Raw genomic sequence first — 24,167 nt, forward strand, 5'->3', positions numbered from 1 at the left:
GTCGTTCGTTCGAAGATGCTTCTGAATCGCTCGAGAACACTGTTGTTCAGCAAAGGAGAGTCTAGCTCAGGGTAGTCTCGCAGAGACAGTCAGAAATGAGTGACGATTGCACGATGCACCGGGCACGGCTGTTCAGAGGCTTGCAAGCGGGTATGTACAAGAGAGTCGTAGGGACGATGAAAACAAAACTTCAAAACTGCTACAAGGGCGAGTCTTGATGCTCTTAAGACTTACGCTTGGCGCGATCGACATCATAGCAGTCCCCTGGGTGTCATGGATCAGGGTGGCAGAAAAGGCAGTAGGCGCCATGCTGGCAGAATGAAACCCATGGCGTCCTTGACTTCTTGGGTGTGACTGCGGCAGATCAGTGCGGCGAAAGGGGAATGGGTCGTCGTTACACGCGCGATCTCTTGGAAAGTCTCGGCTGAGCGTCGCACAGTGGTTACAGAAAAGGCGCTGGAGTGTGTGGGAGAGTTCGGTGTAGCGAATCCCTGAAGGCTGTGGATGATAGATCATCGCCGTCCCGCTGCCAAGTATTAAAGGAGAAGACTCGGGGTGGCACCGTAGGCGGGCGAGTGTCCCGCGCCAGGTTTTCGCACGCGCGATGATACGACGGGTCGCTGTCGCCAGGGGTGGAAGCGTGCGGTCGTCGTACTTGAGGTCGGTGAGTCCATGGCGAGGATATGAGTATCAATTGGCGTGAGAGGGGTTTTCGCGTTGCAGCCACTGGGCTCGTCGTCAGAAGTGCGGTCAAGAGCGTCCAATCGTCGCGGCGGTCGACAGCTGAAGTCGGAAAAGGAGGCGGCGGCAAGCATTTAAGGTTTGCTGCCGGAGGGCGTAAGGGGCTAGCTCCCGCCTTTGGTGCAATCGAGCTTGGCTGGGGATTGTTTCAGCGCACGTCTTTTCCCACCTCTTCTCTCCAACACACACGTCAAAACCATCTCTTCCAAGACCAACCCGTGGAAGCGCCGCCCATGAGTGGACTCTTGGTGGAGAACAATGGCCATGTGACGGGAGGAATACGTTTCTTGCAGACTTTGCTGCGAGCAATACGTGCAGCCTACAGCGAACACGAGCCCACATCTGCGACACCAGTTAACGAGTCGACTCGACGCAGCGTTACACCTGGCCCAAACTGGCGCTTAAGCCGTGCGCGTTATCCTTTCTGAGCCTGTCTCGCGTGCCAATTCTCCGCACCGTCTGCGTTCGAAACGCACTTCACCTTTCCATCACCTCGCTTGGATATCATGGCTTGGTTCGCTCTTGTCCGTGTTCTTTGCGACAGCACGGTGCGTTTGTGATTGTTCGCGTCCAGACGGGCGACACGGCCTGTTCCTCCTCTTACTCCAGATGGTATGCTCTGTCGTCGGTGTCTTGGTCTTTGAAGGACTCATGCCATCGAAAGTCGATGTCTGATCTTGGAATTTGTACTGGCACGACGAATTACAGCCAGCGGCCGACATCAGTTGGCCAGCATCGATGCTAGTTTATCGTCGAGTATCGTCTTCCACCGTGTCGAGTTCGAAGGCTGGAACCGAAGATCTTCGTTCTGGCGACGCCGAGGCTCGATGTGATGGGTTTTAGTAGCGTCTGCCTGCGCTTCTTGGCCTTAAGGTCTTCCTGTTCGAAGTAGGTCGCCAGTGAGCACTGATATGATGGTGCAGTTGTCGAGCATGGTGACCGAGCGTCGAATAGGTATGTTTCGTCGTCGAAGCTGGCTTGGTACGAAGACATGTTGGAAGACTGGGTCGGTTGATTGGGTCTCTTGGCGGGATTTGGATGAGGCTCAGAAGGGGTGTTGATTGAAGATTTCAGTAATGAAGGATTGCTCAGAATGTGGCATTGCGGGTGTCAGACTGCGACATACATATGTCTCTCATCTTGAGTTGCGAACTGGCACAGTCGTTCCAATTGCCGCCCCAGGGCCTGGCCGGCGAAGCGCCCAACAATAGTGCCAACATACTGCTCCACATTACTTATCATTGAAGGCTATCATGCTTGCAACCGCCAGAGATTTTGACGGACATGTCAACAAGCAGGGTGCCGCAATGCAAACTCATATGGCAATGCCTACAGGAGCTGTTTCACAAAGGAGTGATCATGAAAGTTAGCCTGAGGCTTTATGGGTACCGCTCAATGGCTCAGCGGCAAGATCACGTGTGGAATCTTGGCGCATATGATGAAGTGAGTGTCTTCATACTGGTTGGAGCCATCTTGGGAAAGACTGGACCGAAGCGGTCTCGATCGTGACTTTATGTTCACTGCCATAACTCTGGCCTCTGCTCGATCGCGGCAAGAAGATAATGTGGCAAGTCGTCTTGCCACTGGCTACCCAGCTTCCATGTCACATGCATAACACTGGCAATCTGCCTTAAGCGAAGTGGATGATCAAGCAACCAAGTGAAAGGTCGTCGTTCGGCGCTGGTTCAATGCTGACCCGAATGGGATGTGTGCCTCAGGTGTCAATCGCGTGTGGACCCTGAGAATCGACCTTTCATTGGCGGGGCGAGGCTCGAGTGGCGCTTTACCTCTCAGCTTGGGGTCGACGGTCACCACACCGTCACCCAAATCTAATTGGGGAAATCGACACCGAACCTCGACTTCACTTTCTCCTGCTGATCGCCCGCACGCCTCTACGCCCGCCGTATTGTTCTCCAGTCCAGCTCACTGCGCACTATCAGCCTCGTCGCACCAGCGCCCTCACTGATCACGAGCTTGGCAGACCAACTCTCACACCGGTCCGTCATTTCAGCCTGCCGAACCGCCACAGCGAAACAAGTCGCGTGGCCCTGTATTAGCCACACCAGTCTTCACTTCCTCCGCAGCTCGGACCCGTAGTTCTTGACGAGACCATCTAGCTGGGACAGACATCACGGCAGCCACACAGGGAAAGAACGAGGCAGACTAGCCAAGATGGAAGGGCAGACGGCCCAAGATCAGTACATTGACAATGCGCTCCGCGCGGTACAGAACAAGAGGCAAATCCCTGAGATTGACTTCACACTGCATACTATGGAGGACGGGACGCAAGTGAGCACGCAAGAGCGAGTCTGCAAAGGTACGTCAAATGATGTCGGGCGCTTCGACAAGCGATTTGAACAGCTCGTGCGGCCTCTTCGCAGCGCCAGCCTCAATCGCATCTAAGAGGGAACGATGGCTGACTTCTACAGACGTGCAAGCGCCCGCCTTCAATGTACCCGCAGAAGACCAGATCCTCTCGCCTCAAGATCGCTCCAAGCCCAACCTCCAGTTCCTCAAGCAGCATCTGTACCGAGAAGGCCGCCTCACTGAAGAGCAAGCACTATGGATTCTCAATGCGGGAACAGCACTGCTTCGTGCCGAGCCTAACCTGCTCGAGATGGACGCCCCAATTACCGTGTGCGGAGACATTCACGGCCAATACTTTGACTTGATGAAGCTCTTTGAAGTTGGCGGCGATCCTGCTGAGACACGATACCTGTTCTTGGGCGACTACGTGGATCGTGGATACTTCTCCATCGAGTGCGTTCTGTACCTGTGGGCGCTCAAGATGTGGTATCCCAACACCCTCTGGCTGCTTCGCGGGAATCACGAGTGTCGCCATTTGACCGACTACTTCACCTTCAAGCTTGAATGCAAGCATAAATACAGCGAGAAGGTGTACGAAGCCTGCATGGAGTCGTTCTGCGCACTGCCTTTGGCTGCGATCATGAACAAGCAATTCCTTTGCATTCATGGTGGTCTGAGCCCCGAACTGCATACCCTGGAAGACCTCAAGGCGTTGGACAGATTCAGAGAGCCACCGACCCATGGCCTCATGTGCGACATCTTGTGGGCCGATCCATTGGAAGAGTTTGGACAAGAGAAGACCCAGGAATACTTCGTACACAACCACGTTCGAGGGTGCTCGTACTTCTTCAGCTACCCAGCTGCATGCGCGTTCCTCGAGAAGAACAACCTCCTCTCCATCATCCGTGCTCACGAAGCTCAGGATGCAGGGTATCGCATGTACAGGAAGACCAGGACGACCGGGTTCCCTTCGGTGATGACCATCTTCTCTGCGCCCAACTATCTTGACGTCTACAACAACAAGGCCGCGGTTCTGAAGTACGAGAATAATGTTATGAACATTCGTCAGTTCAACTGCACGCCTCACCCATACTGGCTGCCGAACTTCATGGATGTGTTCACCTGGTCCTTGCCCTTCGTTGGAGAGAAGATCACGGACATGCTCATTGCCATCCTCAACACTTGCAGCAAAGAAGAGCTCGAAGAAGATACGCCTCTGTCGTCAGGACCATCGTCGCCGCCTCTCGCTGGGGGACCGAACTCGTTGGCCAATATGGATCCTGACAGCACCGAGTTCAAGCGTCGTGCGATCAAGAACAAGATTCTGGCAATTGGTCGACTTTCGAGAGTGTTCCAAGTCCTGCGCGAGGAGTCTGAGCGTGTGACTGAACTCAAGACTGCGTCTGGTGGTAGACTGCCAGCCGGTACGCTGATGCTTGGTGCTGAAGGCATCAAGCAAGCCATCACTTCGTTCGAGGATGCGAGAAAGGTGGATTTGCAGAACGAGCGCCTGCCACCCAGCCAGGAAGAAGTTCGCCGAAGCACCGAAAATGCGCGAGACGAGGCTCTCAAGCGTGCTTCGAGAGAAGCCGAGAACGACACTCAACTCGCAGGCGTTGCCAGGAGAATATCAATGTGAGTCGATTCCACGTTGAATAATTGGGTCTCGATGCTAACATGATAACAGGTCCTCGGGTTCCAAGCACAGCCGCAAGGGCTAGAACAGCTCGAGGAGCGTCTAGCATGCGTCCAGGAGACCGACTTCCGCACTCCCTGGCTACCCACAAAGGATGGGCTCGCTGTGGGAGTGCTTTCTCGGCTAGGCGAGCTAAAGCATGCCCGATGAAGACTGGGCACGCCGACCGGTACAGGCGTTGATCGCATGACAGGAAGTTGAGCATAGTGTGGTGCATACCCCGAGCGAGTACACGGGTTCGGCGTAATGGTAATGCGACAGTGGAGAGGCACAGCTGTGCATTCGGCCTCTTGGAATAGTCGCGCTGAACAATTTTGACGTTGTTACGAGAAGATGCACCACCGATCACCCCAATTAGCGGTCTCGAGCACAGAAAAATGGGACCCGTGATGCCTCAACATTCGACTTCGTCTCGTACATTCGTGTTCTCCTGATGATATAAACATGTTCGTGCATGAATTGTGTACACCGCCAACCGAAATTACTCGCCGCGCTGGAACGGACAGAACAAACATAAAACCTCCATTACCCAAGTCAAACACATCAAGCCGTCGTCGAACTGTGGATCTCCGTAACAGGCTGCATCCTCTCGCCCCCCGCACCCGCCTTCCCAGCACCCAGATCCACCGTCCCCCTCTTCTTATCCTCCTCATACAACTGCACACACCTCTCCCGCAAATCCCTCACGAAATCCTGCATCTTCTGCTGATACGCCTCACCAAACTTCTTCTTCAGATTCTTACTCGCCATGCCCGCGAACGTCAGCCACGTCCGGTACTTGCACGTCCCGTCGTCATTCTCCTCGATTTCGTTGACGCACTCCTGTTTGAGGACGAAGCCGGGTGTGAGGAGGTTGGCGTTGTCGGATGTCCATCGTATCCGCGTGATGTTGTGTCCCGCGACGTGCGATTTGTGTCCATCGGCGCGGTGTTTGAGCGGTTCGAGGTGTTGGCAGACGGTCTTTGTTTGGACCCTCTCGCTCGGGGTGAGCTGGACGGTGAAGGTCATGAAGGTGCCTTGTTCCATTTTTATGGTGCGCGAGTGCGAGTTGGGGTGTTTCGTTACGAGGACGTCTGGGACGAAGGTGTTCCAGTCGCGCCAGGAGTGGATTTGGATGATGGCTTGGTAGGGGTAGTTGTGCGGGGTTGGGATGTCGGTTTCGGCGTAGACGGACCTGTTGGGAGGCAGTTAGGGGGTTGTTGGGGGTGGTCTTGTGATGGGGTTACTACTGACCATACGCCGCCATTAGGGATTGTGGGTGTTTTTCTCGGGCCTGTGTTTAGGGAGGAGCGGAAGTGGTGGTCGAGATATGAGGGGCCTGGGCCGGCGACTTTGACTTTGGTTTCCTTCTTCTCGTTGTCCATGGGCCCTCGCTCTTTGGTGGGTATCGTTTGTGTGGTCGACATGTTGGGTGGTGGTGGATGTTGTTGGTTGGGGGGGGGGGGGGGGGGGGGGGGGGGTAATTCAGATTAGAAGACAGATATGCATATATGGCGTCGGTCATCAGTCATCAAATTCGTAACGATGAGCTCAGCTCAAGGGACCGTAATGGCGGCGTGGTGAGGTGTGGTGTGCAAGTGGTTTCGCTTGGTGAGGCTGGAGGTGCTTCACTTCACTCATGCTGATTGAGATCCCTGCGCCGGCAGGCCGGATCGTCGGCCTCTCCACACTTTCCCTTAGCGCCTCGCTATACCTGCCCTATGCAGACCACGCCTGTGACACGTCCAACATCAAGACATCCGTCTTCTGACCACACACTCCCTCCAACATACCAACCATGGCGTCACCTCCGGCAGGGTCGCCGCCCTCATCAAACCTCGCCTTACCGCGTCAACGACCGCCCCTCGGTCTCGTCCTTCCCTCCAAATCGCGGAAACCATCTCTGGCGTCAACACCCTCAGCGCATCCGCTCCGACAAACCTCCTTCCCGCCACCGGATAGCCTCGAGGCTCAGTCCGTATTCTCGCCGGGCGAGGACGGATCACTCGATGACTTCAGCGACACCGAGATCCGGAGCGCCATCAGCGGGCCCGCGGCGGATGAGAACTTCGCGACTGCGACCAAGAAGCGTAAGCGCGGGGAAAAGCGGCCCCGAGGCAGGCCCGCGAAGGAGAAGGGTGCGCTTGGGGGTTTGAGGACTGGGAGTGTCAGTTTGGTGAATGGGGAGGATGGGAGGGGAAGTCGACGGGGTGGGAGTAAGGGTGCGCCGTCTGTGGTGACGGGTGATGGTGCTGAGGCTGCCGAGGAGGAAGACGAGGAAGACGAGGATGAGGATGCTGCTACGGGTGGTGACAAGGAGGGGTTCAACCAGCTGGATCTGGAGCAGGATAATCGACACAGATATCTGTTTCGTGAGGCTGTTGGGTCGGCGCATCAGAATCGCTACGACTCGTTCAACAAGGTCAAGCTGAGGACTGCAGATGTTCGAAGGTTGGTTAACGCGACTCTTAGCCAGAGTGTGCCGCAGAATGTCGTCACGGTGGTGGGAGCGTATACGAAGATGTTCGCGGGTATGCTGATCGAGAGCGCGAGGGAAGTGCAGTCGGAGTGGATGGCGGTCAGTGAAAAGCGACCAGACGGAGAGGAGAATAGGGCGTACAAGAGATTGAAAATGATGCAGCCTGAGCATCTGGATGAGGAAGAAGAAGAAGACGAGGATGACGAGGATGACGAGGAAGAAGATGTAGAGAAGCCAGATTCGGAGAAGTCGCCCAAGGTTAATGGAGAGTCTAGCAACAAGACTCCAAACGGCGAAGCCAAGACTCCAGACAAGGATCGGAGCAAGAGTGACGGGATGCCAGATGGTGATTACGACCCTGACGAAGATAACAACGTCCCAGGCGACACGCAGCCGAATAGCAGTCCGAACGAGAAGCCAAACAGCACCCCAAATGGAAAGCCGAATGGCAAGCCCGAAAAGTCACAGACGAATGGCGAGTCCAAGAAGGAAGACGATGACTTGGAGGGAGCCGAGCATTTACAGCCCAGCGCGTGGGGTCTGTCAAAGTATCTCGACGAGTGCGATCGCGGCCCATTACTTCCAGACCACCTCAGAGAAGCTTTACGGCGGTACAAGAAGTCGAGGAATGGTGGAACGGTCGGCTTCACGGGCATAAGTCTGGAGAGACCTGAGGTTTCCGCTCCTCGAATGGGTGGCAAGAGGCTATTCAAGTAAAAGACATGCATTTTGATACCAGCAACATGATATCCCAGGAAAGCGATACTGTATAAAATGAATCAAGCGATTAACCATTTCTACCCCCCTCCACCCTTTTTCTCTATACACGTGCTTTTTATCTAACTCTCCTCAGCAGTGGCAGTATACCCTATGCTCGCCACACTCGCGCCAATCTCAACGGCAGGATCCACCAAGACCGTCAAGACACGCCCCGTCACCTCTGAGATGATATCTTCCAACTTATCGCCCCAGGAGCTGACAACCCTGCCAATGACCTGGCCCTCCTCGACATCTTCCAACACGCCAATATCCAGCTCCACCCACCCGCTATACGACGCCCTCGGGTTTGAGAAATTTGTCGCGATATACGTGTTCTCCAAGCCAACATCTGGAAGGCTGGAGTTGAGCATATTATACTCACCCATCAACCGGAACGAAAAATCCACAGCCCTCTGGATAAGCGTCCGATTCCACAGATTCGCAGGTCCAATCTCAAGCGTTATAGCCGGAATGCCATTCTCCACAAATGTTGTCTCAATGGAACCTGGCTCGCCGGGATCGATCTTGATCATATCCGGCGCAGCGAGTTCAGCGATCCGCTGCACGCCGGGAGCGCGATAGTCGGCATAGCACCAGAGCGGTCCTAGCGAGCCGGTCGAGAGGGTGTGGAAATCGACGGCGACGTCGACGTTGGAGGTGTTGCCCCAGACGTGCGTCCAGACGGCGTCTGTGTAGGTTTCTGGCAGGGAGCCGCCGGAGGAGATGTTCGCTCCCGGGAAGTTGCGGTTTAGGTCTGTGAAGAAGCCGTTGGAGGAGGAGGTGAAGAAGTTGCGTTGGTTGAGGAAGTTTCCCTGGGGGTTTAGGGTCGGGAGGCCGATGACGGTGCCGTTGAAGGTGCCTGAGGAGATTGAAGAGTTGAGCTGGGAGAAGATGCGCTGGACGACGGCTACGGGGTTGAGCTCGTCCCCGTGGATGGAGGCGGAGAGGGAGAGTCTTGGTCCGGTTTGTGCGGACTCTGGTGTGCCTCGCGCGACGAATATGGGAAGGAAGTACGGCAGGCCTCCTTGTCCTGCTGCTGGGGAGAGCCAGAAGCGCGAGATGGTGTTTGCTGGCACATCTTCAACATCCAAAGAAGATATGACCGGATACCCTTGGAGGATATCGCCCGTTTCGATCGTCTTGGATGACCCGGTGGCTGCCAAGCTGCCCAGCAAGAGCGCTCTCTGGATGATCTCTGTCGACTTCATCTTGCCCGAGTTGCCTGGCCGAAGGGGAGAGACTTGCCCGTAAGGTCACACGAGGTCGCATGGTGACGATGGATGTGCCTCATTTTATGCAGGAACATTGCGGATTGCCAAGTGATAGCCATTATGGACTTGCACCGAAGCTGGCAGTCGACAAGAAAGGCCAAGGCTGACGGCAAGGCCATGGGTTTGAGGCCGGCGAATTGGACGCTGGACGATTCTTACACGGGGAATGAAGAGCACATCGACTCAGAACCATCTTGGAAAAAACACGTTCAAGAGAGCTTCGTCCAATACAACAACGAACGACCACATGTCGTCAGCCAACGAATGATTTAAATTCGATGGGACCTCTTTCAAAAGCCCGGCTAGACTTGGTTTAGACAATTGACTTGGCGGGCCAAGACACTACCTCCGCCTCGCACCTCACTCCACTTCATGCGTGGCCGTCGCCGCGGGGAGTAGATCAGTATCTATTAGCTCATACGACGATGTACATTGTGTGGCAAGTACTGTCCAAGACAACTGCTTGCAGCAAAACCGCACTTGCCATGGGTCGGCTGATAGCGATGGCCGCTGTCGCTTCTTTAAGAGACGGCGAGCGGCGCTGAAAGATTCGTCCTTGTACGGATCTACTCGACATGGCGTGGAAGACAGTATTGGCGGCCTGTTTCATGGGTGGAGTGCTGGCGGATCAGTATGGCGAAAATCATGTCACTGTCCGCCGCGATCCTCCACAAGTCGAGGCTGCATTCCCGGATCCGGGTATTCAACTGTTCTCTCCAGCATTCATTGACAACTCGAGTGTACCGGCAAAGTTCTCAAATGGAACCGCTCCTCCGACAAGCGACGCCTTGATGGAGTACTTTCTGCGTTCGCTGGCAGACAAGAACTTCTGGTTCACTTACTACCCAGCGACGTACCAATCCGAGGAAGGACGCAGCTTTGGATACGCATACTTGTCCACATCGTCTCAGCCGTGGACATCCTCGCAACCTTGGTACTCTTCACAACCATGGAGTTCGGACCGGAATGATACGAGACAGAAGGTGCGGGTCTGGCTTCAAGGTGCTGTACACGGCAACGAACCTGCTGGTGACCAGGCTATCCTCGCTTTTCTGGGGAAGATGGATGCAAACCAGACTTGGGCTGCTTCGTTACTAGAGAATATCGACATCGTTGTGCTCCCACGCTACAACCCAGACGGCGTCTCCTACTTCCAACGAACACTAGCGACGAACTTTGATCCGAACCGCGACCATATCAAACTGGCGAGGCAGCAAACCCGCGACATCAAGCGATCGTTCAATAAGTTTGCACCGCATGTTGCCGTTGATATGCATGAGTACAGTGCCACGTCCAGATATGGTGGAGATTACCTACCTGGAGCGGATGCTTTGTACAGTGCAGCGAAGAATTTGAATATCGACCCGGCAATTCGAAACTTGTCTGAGGAGCTCTTTGCTCCCGCCGTGGCAGCGCATCTGGAGGAGCAAGGCTTCAGGTGGGAGCCTTATGTGACTGGAGAGAGCAGCACTGAGTCGGGCTCAACCATCACCTACTACGAAGCAGGAAGCGACGCCAAGATTGGACGTAATGGCATGGGACTCAGCCAGGCGATTGTCTTCCTCTGCGAAATGCGAGGTATTGGGCTGGCTGATCAACAATTTGCAAGACGTACTGCCACAGGACTCAACATGCTTGAGGGGATCGTACAGACGGCGTCCGACAATGCCGACGAGGTGCTTCGTGTCGTTGAGCAGGGCATAGAAGACTTCGTCAACGGCAAAGAGGACATCGTCGTCACAGACGGCACGGAGAAGACTACGCGAGACTGGACTCTGGTCGAGTACGAAAGCGGCGACGTCGTCCAAGTCCCCGTCGAGTTCTACAGCACCACTCCCACCACCGCCAACCTGACCCGCTCCCGCCCAGAAGCATACCTCATCCCCCGCGCCTGGGCAGACGTCGCAGCTCGTCTCGAAGCCTCTGGTCTCGAAGTTCAACGTCTGCCTTACGACTACCGCGACAGCGCAGAGGCTCTTAACATCACTTCACTCGCTTTCGAGGACTCGTACTACGAAGGTGCCATCTTGACTACCATCACGACTAGCGCTTCATCCAGGTACATCGAGCTTCCGGCGGGGGGCTTCTGGGTCAGCACAAGGCAGAAGAATGCTGCTTTGGCGTTTGTGGCGCTGGAGCCGGAGAACATTGACTCTTATGTCAGTTTTAACATCATGCCTGTGGAGGAGGGAGACGAGTATCCGATTTATCGAGTTCTGGCTTGATGGAGTGATGATGGGCGGAAGAGACGATGGTAGTGTGTGCTCATAATCGAACAGATAGATCCCGACGCTTTCCCAGGCTCACTTCTAAGAACAGAGTGGACAGGCGTACATAAGTAAAACTCACGCCTCCCGCGTCAGATATCATAAAGTCAATCGCCATGCCCGTATAATGATCACTACTCGGATCATCCCCGGCATAGCAATACATCACCCTAGTCCGCCCCGGGAACTCCTTCATCACAGCCTTAGCTCCCTTCTCAGACAAAGCGGCGCAGTTCGAAGTCGGCACCGAAGGGGTCTTGTACGTCCCAAAGACGCCCTTTCGCTTCGAGCAGCATTTGAAGGTTCCCGGGCCGGGACATTGGCTAGAGGTTGTTTCCCCGCCACAGTGGCTCTCCCAGAGACAGGCGCCGTTGTCTGTGCAGGTGGACTTGACGCAGCATTGGATGTTGCCGGGGTCGGCGCCGCTGCCGCGGGCGTTGCCTATGCAGGCGCCTGTGTGGGATTTTCCGCCGGCTTCTTTGCAGGTGGTTGTGGAGACGCAGAGGCCTGATGAGGGTGAGTGTTGGTCGGGGAAGAGGATTGATTCTGGGGAAAGGAAGAGGCATACCTGGACTGCTATTGCGTCCGTAGCATGGTTCGTTGGTTGCGGCATAGACTGCGAAGGCGTAAAGGGTGACAAGGGCGAGCGTTTTGAGACACATCTTAGGCTACTCGCGATCAACGGGCGTGATGAGCATTCGCTGGCTAACGAAGACTCGATGTGCACGCTTCATCCTCTTATACCCGTCCCATCGTAGCATGTCTTTGCTCTCGCATCGCCTGATATCACGCCTGAGGCATCTTAACCTCGTAAAGCAAGACACTTGCGCACCATCTTATCGTGGGCTAAGCATATACAAGTCAACTCGCTCAGGCAACTTGTGTATCTCAGCTCCCCTTTGTACCACCAGGGCGAAGTCCGCCAAGAGGGCTGTTCATGCTCGCCAAGGCTGGGGATCCGGGGGAGGACAAAGAGATGCAGTCACCCAGGTTGAAGGCTGTGCTTGATTTGGCGTTTGTGTTCGATATGCCATGCATTCCTGTGATATAAGCAACTGTGGTGTTGGGAGGGTTTGTACAATTTGATAGTGTTCTGGATGGAGCCTTCGAAAGCTTTTCGTCGATCGACGTATCGAGTTTAGTTAGTCACCCTATCGATTAAAGCAGCAGCGGCATTTTCAGTGCATGATGGCCTAAGAAATCGATCAGAGCTATGCTTATGGCAGAAGACACGGACTGTCTCACTTACGGCTTCTTCGGCATTCTCAGCCTTTTCGGCCGCCCCTTTCGGCTTCCTCGGGTTCTTTCTGCTCGGCTTCCTCTCGCATGAGCCGGCTTCTTGGTTCGTGTCTCTGCAGGGAACTCAAAGGACGGCCTTCAGGCCTGGCAGACGCAGGCTTTTGGATCATATAAGAGACCTGAGCCGCAAAGACTACAAATGTTCTCCTATCAGCATCACAGGCGCCGTTACCCACACAGGTACCATTTGATCGAGAAGCCAAACCTACCACCACAATGAAAGCCATCGTCAAAGGAGAACTCGGCGAAGTCAGCTATGTCACCGACCGACCTCTCCCCAAGCTCCGCCCAGGCTACATCCTCATCAAAACCTCCGCCGTGGCGCTGAATCCCATCGACTGGATGAAAGTCGACTCCTTCCCAGCCCCAGGCACCCTCCTCGGCCACGACTACTCCGGCATCGTCGAACAAGTCGGCCCCGAGGTCCAGAGACCGCTCAAGAAGGGAGATCGTGTCTTCGGCTACACCATCGGCGGCGACCGCCTTAACCCGGAGAACGGTGCGTTCGCGGAGTATATTCTGGGCAAGGCGGAGTTTGTGTATAGGATTCCTCAGGGGATGGGGTTTGAGGAGGCTGCTGCGCTGCCGGCGGGCGTGCAGTCGGCGAATATGGCGCTTTGGTTGAAGTTGGGGTTGAGGGAGGAGAGGGAGAGGGTTGAGGTTGGGAGTAAAGGGCAGTTTGTGATGGTCTATGGCGGGAGCACTGCGACGGCCAGTATGGCGATTCAGATGGCTGTGAGGTGAGTGAATATATTCTCATCTTGGACTGTGAACTTCTTGCTGACAAGGCGATGAAAAAGATCTGGCTACACAGTCATCAGCACCGCCTCCCCTCGCAACATCGAAAGTGTCAAGGCTCTTGGTGCAACTCACGTCCTGGACTACAATCGACCAGACTGTGCCGCCGCAATAAACGAACTCACCGGGAACCAGCTTCGTCTAGTCCTCGACACAGTCGCCGTGCCTCAATCAGCCAAGATCTGCGCCGAAGCCATGTCTTCAGAAGGCGGTCGATACGTCGAGCTCCTACCAGTCCCGTTCCCTCGTAAGGATGTCGAGGTCATCTTCATGGACGCTACCACCACCATGGGTGAGTATTATGAGTATGGTCCGGACAGGATGCCGATTCCGGTGGACGAGGAGGCTTTCAAATTTGGGAAGGAGCATGTTGAGATCGCGGAGCGGCTACTACAGCAGGGCGAGATTCATGCTCATCAGCTGGACTTTGGGAGTGGTGGGTTGAAAGGGGTGTTAGATGGTTTGAAGCGTTTGAGGGAGGGCAGGGTCAGTGGGAAGAAGTTGGTGTATCTGGTCGAATAGATGCTTGACAGTTATTGCATTGCGCAAATTGTACTTCCGCACCTGTATAGTTCTGCCCGTCATGGTAAGCTCAAGAACAACCTCTCGAGAGCAGGAAAATTTGGAGTTCCCAGTCCAGTCACAGGATCCCAGCCTTGAACGGCTGAAAATCCGTCTGTGTTGCATCCTGAATCATGTCAGTCGAAGTATAGATGTCAACCAGCTGTTCCACTCACCCGGATTCGATCCCTTTGTTATATCGTGGAAGACGCCAGGATTCTCGTACAAGACAGGATTGACAAAACCGACTGCACTCTTTCCCGCATCTTTTCGAGCTTGGTTGATCAGAGCGAAGATGGAAGACCAGATGGGTGCCGCAAGCGACGTTCCAGCCTGTTGAGTGGCAGTCTGATTGACGAAGAGGTTGAAATTGGCGCCGTTGGCAGAGACGTCCGGGAACTGCATGAAGTTACGTCAATTGCTATGACTCCTGGAGAGTTTCTTGCGATATACTTACGCCTCGCCCACCACGATTGTAGATTCCGCTGGCAGGGAAAGAAGTCAAATTTTCTTGCTGGCTTTTGCTGAGATCGAACGAAGGATACCCGATATTATGTTCGCTGAAGTAGTTTGATACAGCAATTTTCTGGTACGCCGGCTGGTCGAAGTAGTTCGAGAATCCACCGCCGCTGGTGAAGAAGTTGGTTCTCTTCGTACAGTTTTCACTAGCTTGAGAGCCAAGTTGAGGCTGGAACATGACGGATTCCGGACTTTGGACCGCGTCGCCGCTGTTGAGTTGCGTCGCTCCCACAGACAGCACATATGGGCATGATTGCGGGAAGCTCGGGTTGAAGATTGGGCTGTTTGTCGTGGGCTGGTCTGATGAAGACCTTGGGAGACACCCATTGGAATCGCAGGCACTGTCAGTGGGCGATTCGACACCAGCATCACCAGCCACGCCGAAGTCTCCCGATGCCACGACAATCGTGTGTCCTTGAAGAGCTAGCTTCATGAATTCGTTGCACGCCCTTTGTTGGACCTTGTAGGTTGACAGACTTTCTGGGAAAGCGTATGAGAACGAGAGGACAGAGCTGAGATTTGTACCTCCGCATTGAAAGCCGTCTTTTCTCAGATCAGCTTCGTCACAATACGCGCCATCCACTGCTGCCAGGATTGGATCTGCCAGTTGACTTCCTGCGTATCCGTTTGCATATGCGCTGTTAGGGATTTGGACTTGGTAGAGCGTGATCGGAACAGCACCAAGAAGCGAGTAGGCAATGTCGAAATCGACATCCGACTCGCCACCGTTGTACCCGCTTCCAGGGGCCACCGGAGCGGTAGCATTGTTGATGGAAACCAATGTCGGAGCTGTGCCTTGGGGCACGTAAGGTGCGTACTTGGCGAAGTATGCGTCCAGATCCGCTTGGGCGTACGTATCGGTTGTTTCGTAAATTCCAAGGATGCCATGGTCTATTTGCTTCCTTGGAAAAGGAACGTCGTAAAGTGCTCGAAGACATGGAGGTGTGATGTTTCTACCGCAATTCACAAGATCTGGAGGCAAGCCGCCACCGTATCCAGGCGGGCCATGTCGACGTACAACGTCCTGTTGAGCTTTGAAAGGGGCTTTAGATGGGCTCTGGAGTTTCTTTGGGTAGTCACTCAAAACGGCCTTTGAGAGAGGCAAGCTAAGCTTAACACCAGGTGTAACATAGTCGATGCTGTGAGTGAGATGAGCCGGCACTGAGTATCTGTCGCAGCCAAGATGTGTGCTTCCTTCTCGCCAGTCCCGGTATTCATGCAGCTCGGTGGCGAAAAGACTTTCCGCATGAGATGCTGAAGTGTTGAAGGCAATCCAAAGTCTGTCATGGCTTGTTCGTACGTCTTGAGTACCGGATTGTGCAAGCCAAGTCAGTATTGAGTCTATGGTATCGTCTGATGGAGCGAATTCATCCCGAACCTCCTGTGCGGTCCAATGCTTCCCATACGAGGCAGACGAGGGATGAGATCTGCATGAAAGTCTTAGCTGGATCGAAGCAGTCGAACGAATTGCTCAACTTACACCTCCATGAGATGCTCATATCCTCGATCAATATTGCTTTGGACCAGAGCGATTCGCACCGGGACTACGGCATCGCCATGTACTCTCGAGAGCTTCTCATATCGCCCGACAGAAAGTCCACGACGTTCCTCATGGATAGCAGTTGGCGAACCTGCTGGAAAGGAGGTACCACCGCAAAGACATGTTGCCAGCAACGCAGTCAAGATGAGCATTGTGTTTCATTAGCAGACTAAAATGGAAGAGGGTCGCGCTCACGGGACAGCGATTTTTAATAAAGAGAGCTTATGGTGACGCCTGAAGGATTGCCTGATTGTGTTCAGGCTTCCGAGGGCAACTTACCATAAGCAACGACTGCATTTTGAACAGGTCTTGCGAGGCTTAGAGGTGTTGGGGTGGTTCATCCTTCGGTGGAGAAGGAGTAGGCTGTGTCATCCGCGGAAGCTCGGTTACACACAGAAGCTATGATGGCGGTCGGCCACTAGTCTGTCGGCCATACCACATTGTTTGAGTAAGCATCATATGGCTGGTATCTCTTCGATCGACATTGGCGGAAGGTGAACGTTGTCGGTGCTGAAGAAGACGGAGTGAAGTCTCATCTCAGCCCAACTCGGTGCTGGCAAAATGTTTCTCCGAACGCCGAGGCTCGTTCTAGCTCGATCCTTGCTTGTACGACCACGGTGCAGCTTCGGGCTCCTGATTCACGTCGCATCGTCGTCGAGATGCCTGCCGCCAGTCGGAAGAGCGTCGTTGTGGTCGCGGCGTCGTTGCTCTTCATATCTGTCGTTGTCGCGTTAACATATGTCTGGCGCCAACCCATCCTCGAACACGTTCCCGACCGATACAAGCAATTTCCCAGCCAGTCCTCCGATTCACCTCTCCAAGGCGATAATGGCTTCGTTCCTGGAGTTACGGATGTCGACCTCGATCAGGAAGGGGAGGGTGGCAATAAAGAGAAGCCGGAGCACCATGACTGGGCGGACAATCTCACGCCAGAGCAACAGAAGGCTTCGGACGAGAACATGCAGATTGAACATAACGTTCTACGGTCCAAGATGACGAGTGACCAGAAGTGGTTTAGGATTGATTTCTTGGACGAGGGCGGCTTCAACCCCAGCATCATTCCTCACCCAGAAAAGGAGAACACATGGATAGCTATTGCGCAAAGGAACAAGGCAAAAGATGCAAGCGACATCTGGAACGTGGAGTTGGTCTGCGAGCTGGAGTTCAAGAATGACAACATGACTTGCACGCAGTCACCCAAGATTCTGCCCATTGCGTCGACTGTTAGCGACAAGTGTAGCGGTGACTACGACTACATGAATCGCATGATGGGACCACATGATGCCCGCCTTTTCCATGGCCCTACCAAGCCATATCTCATGTATGTGTCCCAACATAAAGACACCTGTCTGGGACAATGGCTTCACGACTTTCGGCGGCTTTTCGACTACAGCTCGACTGCTGTCACAAATCGCAAGCAACCATTCTTCTGGCCAACCCAGCTCGAACGACCTCCACCGTTTGGAAGGCAAGAGAAGAATTGGTTTGTTTTCTGGGATACGGAGAATACAATGTACATTCATAATGATATAGTGCCCAAGCGCGTGTTTGCCAAGCTGAATGCTGATGGCACCGTTGGCAAGGACTTGGCACCGCTTGCTGAGGAGAAGGATGCGAAGTGCATGAAGGACCGCCTTCCCAAGCTCAGAGACAATGGCCTAGAATGGCTTCATCAGTCCACCAACTCATTGGCCATCACACTATGCAAGCGAGCTGATCCAGACTGCGTGAAGACCGACGACAATACCTTCAACATGATCATCATCCAGAAGAAGACTTTTTACTTCCATGGTGTGTACTCGCCATTCATATTACTCTTCCGACGAACAGCACCTTTCGAGATCTACGGCATCTCATCCAAGCCTTTCTGGTATAATGGGCGTGGAGTACCGATGGGCCATTGGACCGAACGACCAGGAGACATCGGAAAACCACAGAATCAGAGTGAAATGGTCTTCACCACAGCGATGAATTGGAAGGAGAAGGGTCTCGGAGACCATGGATATCTCGATGATGATATCATCATTACCTTTGGCATGGAAGACCGCAGAGCTGGCGGAATCGATGTCACAGCCGCAGACTTGATGCAAGATTTCGCATTTTGCGATTGAACAGCCTGCGGAGATCTTGATCTGGACCCTGCACATGCCAGACCTCCCAGCTGTTAACGCCGACTGCCATACGGATGAGCCGCAAGCACGACTATAGATATCATCGAGGCTGTCTGATGCCCTGACGACTTCAGCATCATAGCCACTCGTGCTCAGTCTGGTCTCAGGTCTACAATGCCGTTCAAGAACGATTCCATGGGTATTGTGGTCGTGCCTAAAGTGTCCGCGGCCGCAACATCGTTACTGGGAAACCGCTCGCCTATGAGGTTGGAGGCTGGCCGCATTCTTGATCAGGACTGCGCTTCTCATACGATAGACGCCTCCATGATTAGAGCTACATGTGACCTCGAAAGAAGCCGTCAAATAGCAGCTATCAACACCGCGAGAGAAGAAGGCAATAGTAGACTGCTATCGGGCAATGGCGAAATCATCCTCCACGCACTTTATGTACATTAGCAACAATTCAACAATATGTTCTCGAACCTCGAATTCGTTCGCCCAATATGGAGAGCTGCGAGGCCACGACCCTAATGTAAGACGCTGCAAGGCCACGATCCTACGATGTCTTCTTCGGACCCCTGTCACGATTTCCCGGCCCCCGGTCCTGGGCAGCGAGCTACATTCCTCGAGTCGCCACGGTCTTCGCTGGCCAAGACGCTCAAGTATGGACAAAATTGCATGAGAGATATGGTGCAATTGTGCGCATAGGGCCACGGGAGCTATCAGTCATTCCAGTCCCGGGAAACAACGCATGGAAGGACATATATGGCTTCAAGAATCCACTGCCGCGGGATCCCGACTTTTCCGTCAAGTCGATGAATGGCACCCACTCTGTCCTTTCCGCTGATGGCGCTCATCACGCAAGGCAGCGGAAGGCGTTGGCTCATGCGTTCAGCGATCGAGCACTCAAACAACAGGAACCGCTTCTGCAGAGGTGGGCTATGCTTTTGAAACAGAAACTGGCAGAACGAGCAGATGGAACAACCGCGGTCGATATGGCCACCATGTACAATTGCGCCACATTTGATATCATGGGCATGTATATTGACAGGATTCATGCCCGACACTACGACGTGCTAATGGAATATCCAGGCGATTTGACATTCAGCGAGAGCCTTCACATGCTGGAGAACTCGAAATACACTCCATGGGTAGCGGGTGTTTCAAAAATGCCCGGCGGGTAACATAAATTAGAGGAATCCAATTTCTTGGTCAGTGGAGCAAATGGGGCGTCAACTATCTTGTATCAAAAAGCAAGGCGTTGCGACGAGAGCGCCTGGAGCACTGGCGGTATACTGCTGATCGCATCGAGAGGCGTGTTCAGCGAGAGCCCGAACACGCAGACTTGTGGTCTTACATTACGAAGTATGAAGGCGAAGAGGATGGCCTGCGGCCGGGCGAGCATCACTCCAACGCAGCTCTTTTCATGATCGCGGGTACCGAGACCACCGCCACGGCCCTCGCTGGGACTACCTACCATCTGGTCCAAAACCCCCGGATGATGCAAAAGATGGTGGCTGAACTCCGCGGTGCCTTCCCACATCCAGGCACAGTGGACCTTGAGAGTCTCGCTCATTTACCATACCTCAACAGTGTTTGTCTGCTCCCTGGACCTTCATGTCCTTCTTTTGCCATAGATTGGTCTCTCGCTAATTTGAATGCCGTGGCAAACCAGGTTTTACATGAGGGACTCAGAATGTACCCTCCCGTCCCATCAAGCAGGCCACGCAGAACTGGGCCAGAAGGGGCGACGATATGCGGCGAATACATCCCCGGCGACATCAGGATCAGCATCCCACATCGTACGTCTCTCGTGGAGCTCTTCAGAAACTGCTCACCGCGGTCCTTGGACATCTACTAACACGTTTTGAATTTCGCTTTTTAGTGGCAACATACCGATCCTCGGCGAATTTCAAAGACCCCGACTCTTTCGAGCCGGAGCGTTGGCTCAAGAACGAAGCGTACAGAGACGACAACTTATCTGCTGTCCAGGTTCGCATCATGTACCTCAACGGCACGCAGTCGTAGAACCTGACTCTATGGCCATAGCCCTTCTCGTTCGGACCAACGAACTGCCTAGGCAAGGTATGTGAATGGAGGAAACCTCTTCAATTACCATCGGACCGTTGACGGCTCCCAAAAGAACCTCGCTTGGCACGAGATGCGACTCCTGCTCGCCGTCGTTCTCTTGCACTTCGATCTACGGCTCTGCCCTGAAGCAAAGGACTGGACCAATCAAAAAGTGTTTACGTTCTGGGAGAAGCCACCGCTCCTGTGTACGCTCGAGCCGTATCCTAGGGCGGGAGAGAGCTAGTCGAGAGCAAAGCTGAATGGTTCTTCTGCGCTTGCGTTCTACGACTATTACTTTCCGAGGGAGTTGTCTGCTTTCTTCTGTCTCAGACGCCACAGTTGACTCGTGGCAGATCTTAGCGTTGGGACTTTCTTGCTTGTCGATTGACCAATGCTGTCGATGGTCTCAAACGCTGACCAGACGAGTCCATGTATGTGGGAAGAGAAATCGACAGGAGTCCTGTAAATTTTAAAGACTTCGGATGATTGAGAGGGAGGTCTCGATGCTGGGATGCAGTACTGCACTGGATTTGTAAAAGTTTCTGTACTTAATGATGGAACGATGTGACCGGTGTGTCTCGAGTCTGCCAAATTGCGGCCTCTCGTGCAAGAGCATGCCATTCTACTTGGTTTTTTCCGCCTCCATCGCTGGAATATTGCTATGATAGAGAATGAAAAAGGAAAAATTGATTGGATGGCATCAATATGATCTGCTCAATCGAGAAGTTGTTGAAGCTCGTGGAAAGAGCTGTAGACGTGCGGTGCAAGGATGCTGGTGCCAAGATTTGTCTCGCTTGGCTCGGCCCGTTCGTACCCGCACACACTTTCTTGGGATTCAGCGACTTGAAGTTCGACCGTGACAAGCTCGTTGCAGCGCCTTTTCAAACACACCACCTCTCCGACACGAGACGACGAAATGGCCAGCCGTCCTACTGTCACCGTCCACGGCGCCGATGGGGCTGCCTCCAACGACACCCACCCGCTCCCCAATGTCTTCAAGGCGCCCATCCGCCCGGACATTGTCCAGTACGAAAAATCCATCACGAGCGAACGAGCAACGAACAGCGCAATGGCTGACACACTGACAGGAGCGTCCACACCGGCATGGCTAAGAACAAGCGTCAGCCATACGCCGTGAGCGAGAAGGCCGGCCACCAGACCAGTGCCGAGTCGTGGGGAACTGGTATGTGAAGATATGAAGAAGAGATGGAAACGAGAATACCATACTGACACTCCGAAGGACGTGCTGTCGCCCGTATCCCGCGTGTCTCTGGTGGTGGTACTCACCGTGCTGGTCAGGCCGCGTTCGGTAACCAGTGTCGCTCTGGTCGCATGTTCGCTCCCACCAAGGTCTGGCGCAAGTGGCACCAGAAGATCAACCTTGGCCAGAAGCGTTTCGCTACTGCCTCTGCCATTGCTGCGTCTTCGAGCGCTGCTCTGCTCCTCGCCCGCGGTCACCACGTCTCCACCATCCCAGAGGTCCCACTCGTCGTTTCGTCCTCTGCCTTCGGTGGTGCCATCAAGAAGACCTCTGCCGCCGTCGCTCTCCTCAACGCCGTCGGTGCTGGACCTGAGCTCGAGAAGGTCAAGAACTCCCGCAAGCTGCGTGCCGGTAAGGGCAAGCTGAGGGGTCGCCGCCACCAGCAGCGCCGTGGACCTCTCGTCATCTACGAGCCAGAGAAGGACGGCAAGGAGCTCATCCGCGCTTTCCGCAACATCCCAGGTGTCGAGACCAGCACCGTCTACGCTCTCAACCTCCTCCAGCTCGCCCCAGGTGGCCACCTCGGTCGTTTCATCATCTGGACCTCCGCCGCATTCGCCGCCCTCGACACCGTCTACGGCAGCACCACCGAGCCATCTGAGCTCAAGAGGGACTTCCTCCTCCCATCCAACGTCGTCGCACAGCCAGACATTGCCAAGCTTATCAACAGCTCCGAAGTGCAGTCTGTGCTGCGACCAGTCAAGGGCGGTGCCATCACCAAGCGCGCCCATGTGCAGAAGAAGAACCCGCTCCACAACAAGCAGGTCCTGCTCCGCCTCAACCCATACGCCAAGGCATACTCGAAGGAGGGTCTCGGCCACGTCAAGGCCGACGAGAAGCCCATCGCCAAGGAGGCTTCGTTCGAGGCTACTCTTCACGAGAACTAAGCGTATTGTTTGTTACATGGGTTTGGGAGCGAAGGTTGCGGCATAGGCTTGGCTGCATGGCGTTCATAGTGCCAGGAACGTGGTAACTAGAGTCAAATCGAGACATGTCCGAGCTTCACCTTCAAGTGTCCATTTTCAATTGGTTAGCAAGCTTTCCTTAAAGTGTCGATACATGTGGAGCTCGCAAATGATGCTGAATACTGACATTAGCAATGACCGCCACTCCACCTCTTTCCTAGAAAGAAATGGTGCGATGTTTAGCCAGGTACGTCACGCCCCAATGCTTGCATAATCGGGTCGCGCTTTCCTCATTGCAGCAGAAGGTCACCTATTTCCTATTTGGATTTAGCTCATATTTTCTTCCTTGTACAGTAATTCTAATGGTATCGTCTGTCGGTTGATGGCTAAGAGATATAAGGATATTAGTAGTCGACGAGATGGAGGACAGCACAAAAAGACGTCACAATCACCTCAAAGTCCCATCTACAACGATCGCCATCGCCACCAATCGACCATCATGACTTCTCAAACCCCCTTCCTTCTGACTGGCGTTACCGGCGGACTAGGAGCAAAGATCCTCGAAGACATGCTCAATGTCCACAAAATCGACCCTTCGAAGATAATTGCGACCTCAAGATCCGACAGCAATCGGTCCAAAGTAAGTCAACTCTGTCAATTCATCCCCTTACGACAGTGCTAACCATGCCATCCAGTACGAATCTCGAGGTCTACACTTCCGTGTCGCAGACTACAAAGACCCCTCAACTCTCGACTCAGCGTTCAAGAACGTCAAGGAGTTATTATTCATGTCCTCCTCCGAACGCGACAACACAACCCGCAACCGCGAACATCTCAACGTGATCGAAGCCGCGAAGAAGAACGGCGTCGGGCGAGTCTGGTATGTCTCGCTGGCCTTCGGCGGCTGGACGGATTCCTCCAAAATCGGTTTCCAGCAGGCCCACTACGAGACGGAGAGGTTGCTCGCGCAGTCTGGATTGGAATTTGTGAATCTCAGGGCGGGCATCTACAGTGATGCGTTTCCGCTGTTTTTGAACTGGTACCCCGAGAGTGAGAGGGTTTTGTTTCCGGATGTGGATCCGCCGGTTGAGAGGGGACAGATTGCGTTTACGACGAGGGATGAATTGGGCGAGGGGATGGCGACGTTGTTGGTTAAGGGGTTTGGGGCCTTCCCGAGCATCACGCCCAAGACGGAAAAGAAGATCGTCCTCCTAACCTCGCAATCCACAGACTCCATGGTCGACCTCGTCGCCGCCATCGACAAGGCACGTCCCAGCAAGCCAAAACTCCCCATCGAATACCTCTCCCCGCAAGACTGGATCGCTACCTCGGCAGATGGTGACATCGGAGGAAAGGGTACGCCCTGGTTCCAGGCGAGACTGGTCTTTGTGGAGGGTGTTTGTAAGGGGGACGCGGAGGTCATTGATCCGGCGCTGGAGGTGCTTTTGGGTAGGAAGCCGGAGACTGGTGTACAGGCTGTGGAGAGGCTTGTTAGAGAGGCGGGTGGGGAGTATAGATGGCATCAGAATCATATTAATGGGGATTGGAGTGGGTTGAGGGCTGGGAAATAGGGGCTTGGGAGATTGTCTGGTAGTTGTATTCTG

General features: G+C 54.1%; 13 protein-coding genes across 13 annotated transcripts; 9 read left to right on the forward strand and 4 right to left on the reverse strand.

Moving 5' to 3' along the window:
* Nucleotides 1–683: 683 nt before the first annotated feature.
* On the forward strand, nucleotides 684–1,574 carry M409DRAFT_51158 (uncharacterized protein; the record flags this gene model as incomplete). The annotated part of the gene is made up of 2 exons (XM_033811727.1): nucleotides 684–1,149; nucleotides 1,450–1,574. The coding sequence occupies 2 exons, from the start codon at nucleotides 684–686 to the stop codon at nucleotides 1,572–1,574; spliced, it is 591 nt and encodes a 196-aa protein (XP_033671806.1).
* Nucleotides 1,575–2,913: 1,339 nt separating this feature from the next.
* On the forward strand, nucleotides 2,914–4,769 carry M409DRAFT_51159 (uncharacterized protein; the record flags this gene model as incomplete). Its single annotated transcript, XM_033811728.1, has 3 exons — nucleotides 2,914–3,058; nucleotides 3,171–4,683; nucleotides 4,736–4,769. The coding sequence occupies 3 exons, from the start codon at nucleotides 2,914–2,916 to the stop codon at nucleotides 4,767–4,769; spliced, it is 1,692 nt and encodes a 563-aa protein (XP_033671807.1).
* Nucleotides 4,770–5,287: 518 nt separating this feature from the next.
* Nucleotides 5,288–6,150, reverse strand: M409DRAFT_18890 (uncharacterized protein; the record flags this gene model as incomplete). Its single annotated transcript, XM_033804693.1, has 2 exons — nucleotides 5,288–5,918; nucleotides 5,978–6,150. The coding sequence occupies 2 exons, from the start codon at nucleotides 6,148–6,150 to the stop codon at nucleotides 5,288–5,290; spliced, it is 804 nt and encodes a 267-aa protein (XP_033671808.1).
* Nucleotides 6,151–6,521: 371 nt separating this feature from the next.
* Nucleotides 6,522–7,919, forward strand: M409DRAFT_51160 (uncharacterized protein; the record flags this gene model as incomplete). The annotated part of the gene is made up of 1 exon (XM_033811729.1): nucleotides 6,522–7,919. One exon carries the CDS (start codon nucleotides 6,522–6,524, stop codon nucleotides 7,917–7,919), a length of 1,398 nt encoding a protein of 465 aa, XP_033671809.1.
* A 122-nt stretch (nucleotides 7,920–8,041) lies between these two features.
* On the reverse strand, nucleotides 8,042–9,169 carry M409DRAFT_18892 (uncharacterized protein; the record flags this gene model as incomplete). Its single annotated transcript, XM_033804694.1, has 1 exon — nucleotides 8,042–9,169. The coding sequence occupies one exon, from the start codon at nucleotides 9,167–9,169 to the stop codon at nucleotides 8,042–8,044; it is 1,128 nt and encodes a 375-aa protein (XP_033671810.1).
* A 638-nt stretch (nucleotides 9,170–9,807) lies between these two features.
* On the forward strand, nucleotides 9,808–11,457 carry M409DRAFT_18893 (uncharacterized protein; the record flags this gene model as incomplete). Its single annotated transcript, XM_033804695.1, has 1 exon — nucleotides 9,808–11,457. The coding sequence occupies one exon, from the start codon at nucleotides 9,808–9,810 to the stop codon at nucleotides 11,455–11,457; it is 1,650 nt and encodes a 549-aa protein (XP_033671811.1).
* Nucleotides 11,458–11,497: 40 nt separating this feature from the next.
* M409DRAFT_18894 (uncharacterized protein) lies at nucleotides 11,498–12,161 on the reverse strand (the record flags this gene model as incomplete). Its single annotated transcript, XM_033804696.1, has 2 exons — nucleotides 11,498–12,006; nucleotides 12,068–12,161. 2 exons carry the CDS (start codon nucleotides 12,159–12,161, stop codon nucleotides 11,498–11,500), a joined length of 603 nt encoding a protein of 200 aa, XP_033671812.1.
* Nucleotides 12,162–13,014: 853 nt separating this feature from the next.
* Nucleotides 13,015–14,118, forward strand: M409DRAFT_63945 (uncharacterized protein; the record flags this gene model as incomplete). The annotated part of the gene is made up of 2 exons (XM_033815842.1): nucleotides 13,015–13,538; nucleotides 13,599–14,118. 2 exons carry the CDS (start codon nucleotides 13,015–13,017, stop codon nucleotides 14,116–14,118), a joined length of 1,044 nt encoding a protein of 347 aa, XP_033671813.1.
* A 59-nt stretch (nucleotides 14,119–14,177) lies between these two features.
* On the reverse strand, nucleotides 14,178–16,368 carry M409DRAFT_18896 (uncharacterized protein; the record flags this gene model as incomplete). Its single annotated transcript, XM_033804697.1, has 4 exons — nucleotides 14,178–14,284; nucleotides 14,334–14,556; nucleotides 14,615–16,103; nucleotides 16,157–16,368. The coding sequence occupies 4 exons, from the start codon at nucleotides 16,366–16,368 to the stop codon at nucleotides 14,178–14,180; spliced, it is 2,031 nt and encodes a 676-aa protein (XP_033671814.1).
* An 807-nt stretch (nucleotides 16,369–17,175) lies between these two features.
* M409DRAFT_63947 (uncharacterized protein) lies at nucleotides 17,176–18,327 on the forward strand (the record flags this gene model as incomplete). The annotated part of the gene is made up of 1 exon (XM_033815843.1): nucleotides 17,176–18,327. The coding sequence occupies one exon, from the start codon at nucleotides 17,176–17,178 to the stop codon at nucleotides 18,325–18,327; it is 1,152 nt and encodes a 383-aa protein (XP_033671815.1).
* A 418-nt stretch (nucleotides 18,328–18,745) lies between these two features.
* On the forward strand, nucleotides 18,746–20,933 carry M409DRAFT_63948 (uncharacterized protein; the record flags this gene model as incomplete). The annotated part of the gene is made up of 9 exons (XM_033815844.1): nucleotides 18,746–18,800; nucleotides 18,865–19,362; nucleotides 19,420–19,478; nucleotides 19,544–19,921; nucleotides 20,003–20,129; nucleotides 20,213–20,319; nucleotides 20,377–20,412; nucleotides 20,471–20,616; nucleotides 20,915–20,933. The coding sequence occupies 9 exons, from the start codon at nucleotides 18,746–18,748 to the stop codon at nucleotides 20,931–20,933; spliced, it is 1,425 nt and encodes a 474-aa protein (XP_033671816.1).
* Nucleotides 20,934–21,313: 380 nt separating this feature from the next.
* On the forward strand, nucleotides 21,314–22,545 carry M409DRAFT_63949 (uncharacterized protein; the record flags this gene model as incomplete). The annotated part of the gene is made up of 3 exons (XM_033815845.1): nucleotides 21,314–21,423; nucleotides 21,486–21,580; nucleotides 21,638–22,545. 3 exons carry the CDS (start codon nucleotides 21,314–21,316, stop codon nucleotides 22,543–22,545), a joined length of 1,113 nt encoding a protein of 370 aa, XP_033671817.1.
* A 517-nt stretch (nucleotides 22,546–23,062) lies between these two features.
* M409DRAFT_18900 (uncharacterized protein) lies at nucleotides 23,063–24,134 on the forward strand (the record flags this gene model as incomplete). Its single annotated transcript, XM_033804698.1, has 2 exons — nucleotides 23,063–23,203; nucleotides 23,259–24,134. 2 exons carry the CDS (start codon nucleotides 23,063–23,065, stop codon nucleotides 24,132–24,134), a joined length of 1,017 nt encoding a protein of 338 aa, XP_033671818.1.
* Nucleotides 24,135–24,167: the final 33 nt, after the last annotated feature.

This window comes from Zasmidium cellare (assembly GCF_010093935.1).
Source record: "Zasmidium cellare ATCC 36951 unplaced genomic scaffold M409scaffold_6, whole genome shotgun sequence".
NCBI lineage: Eukaryota > Fungi > Ascomycota > Dothideomycetes > Mycosphaerellales > Mycosphaerellaceae > Zasmidium > Zasmidium cellare.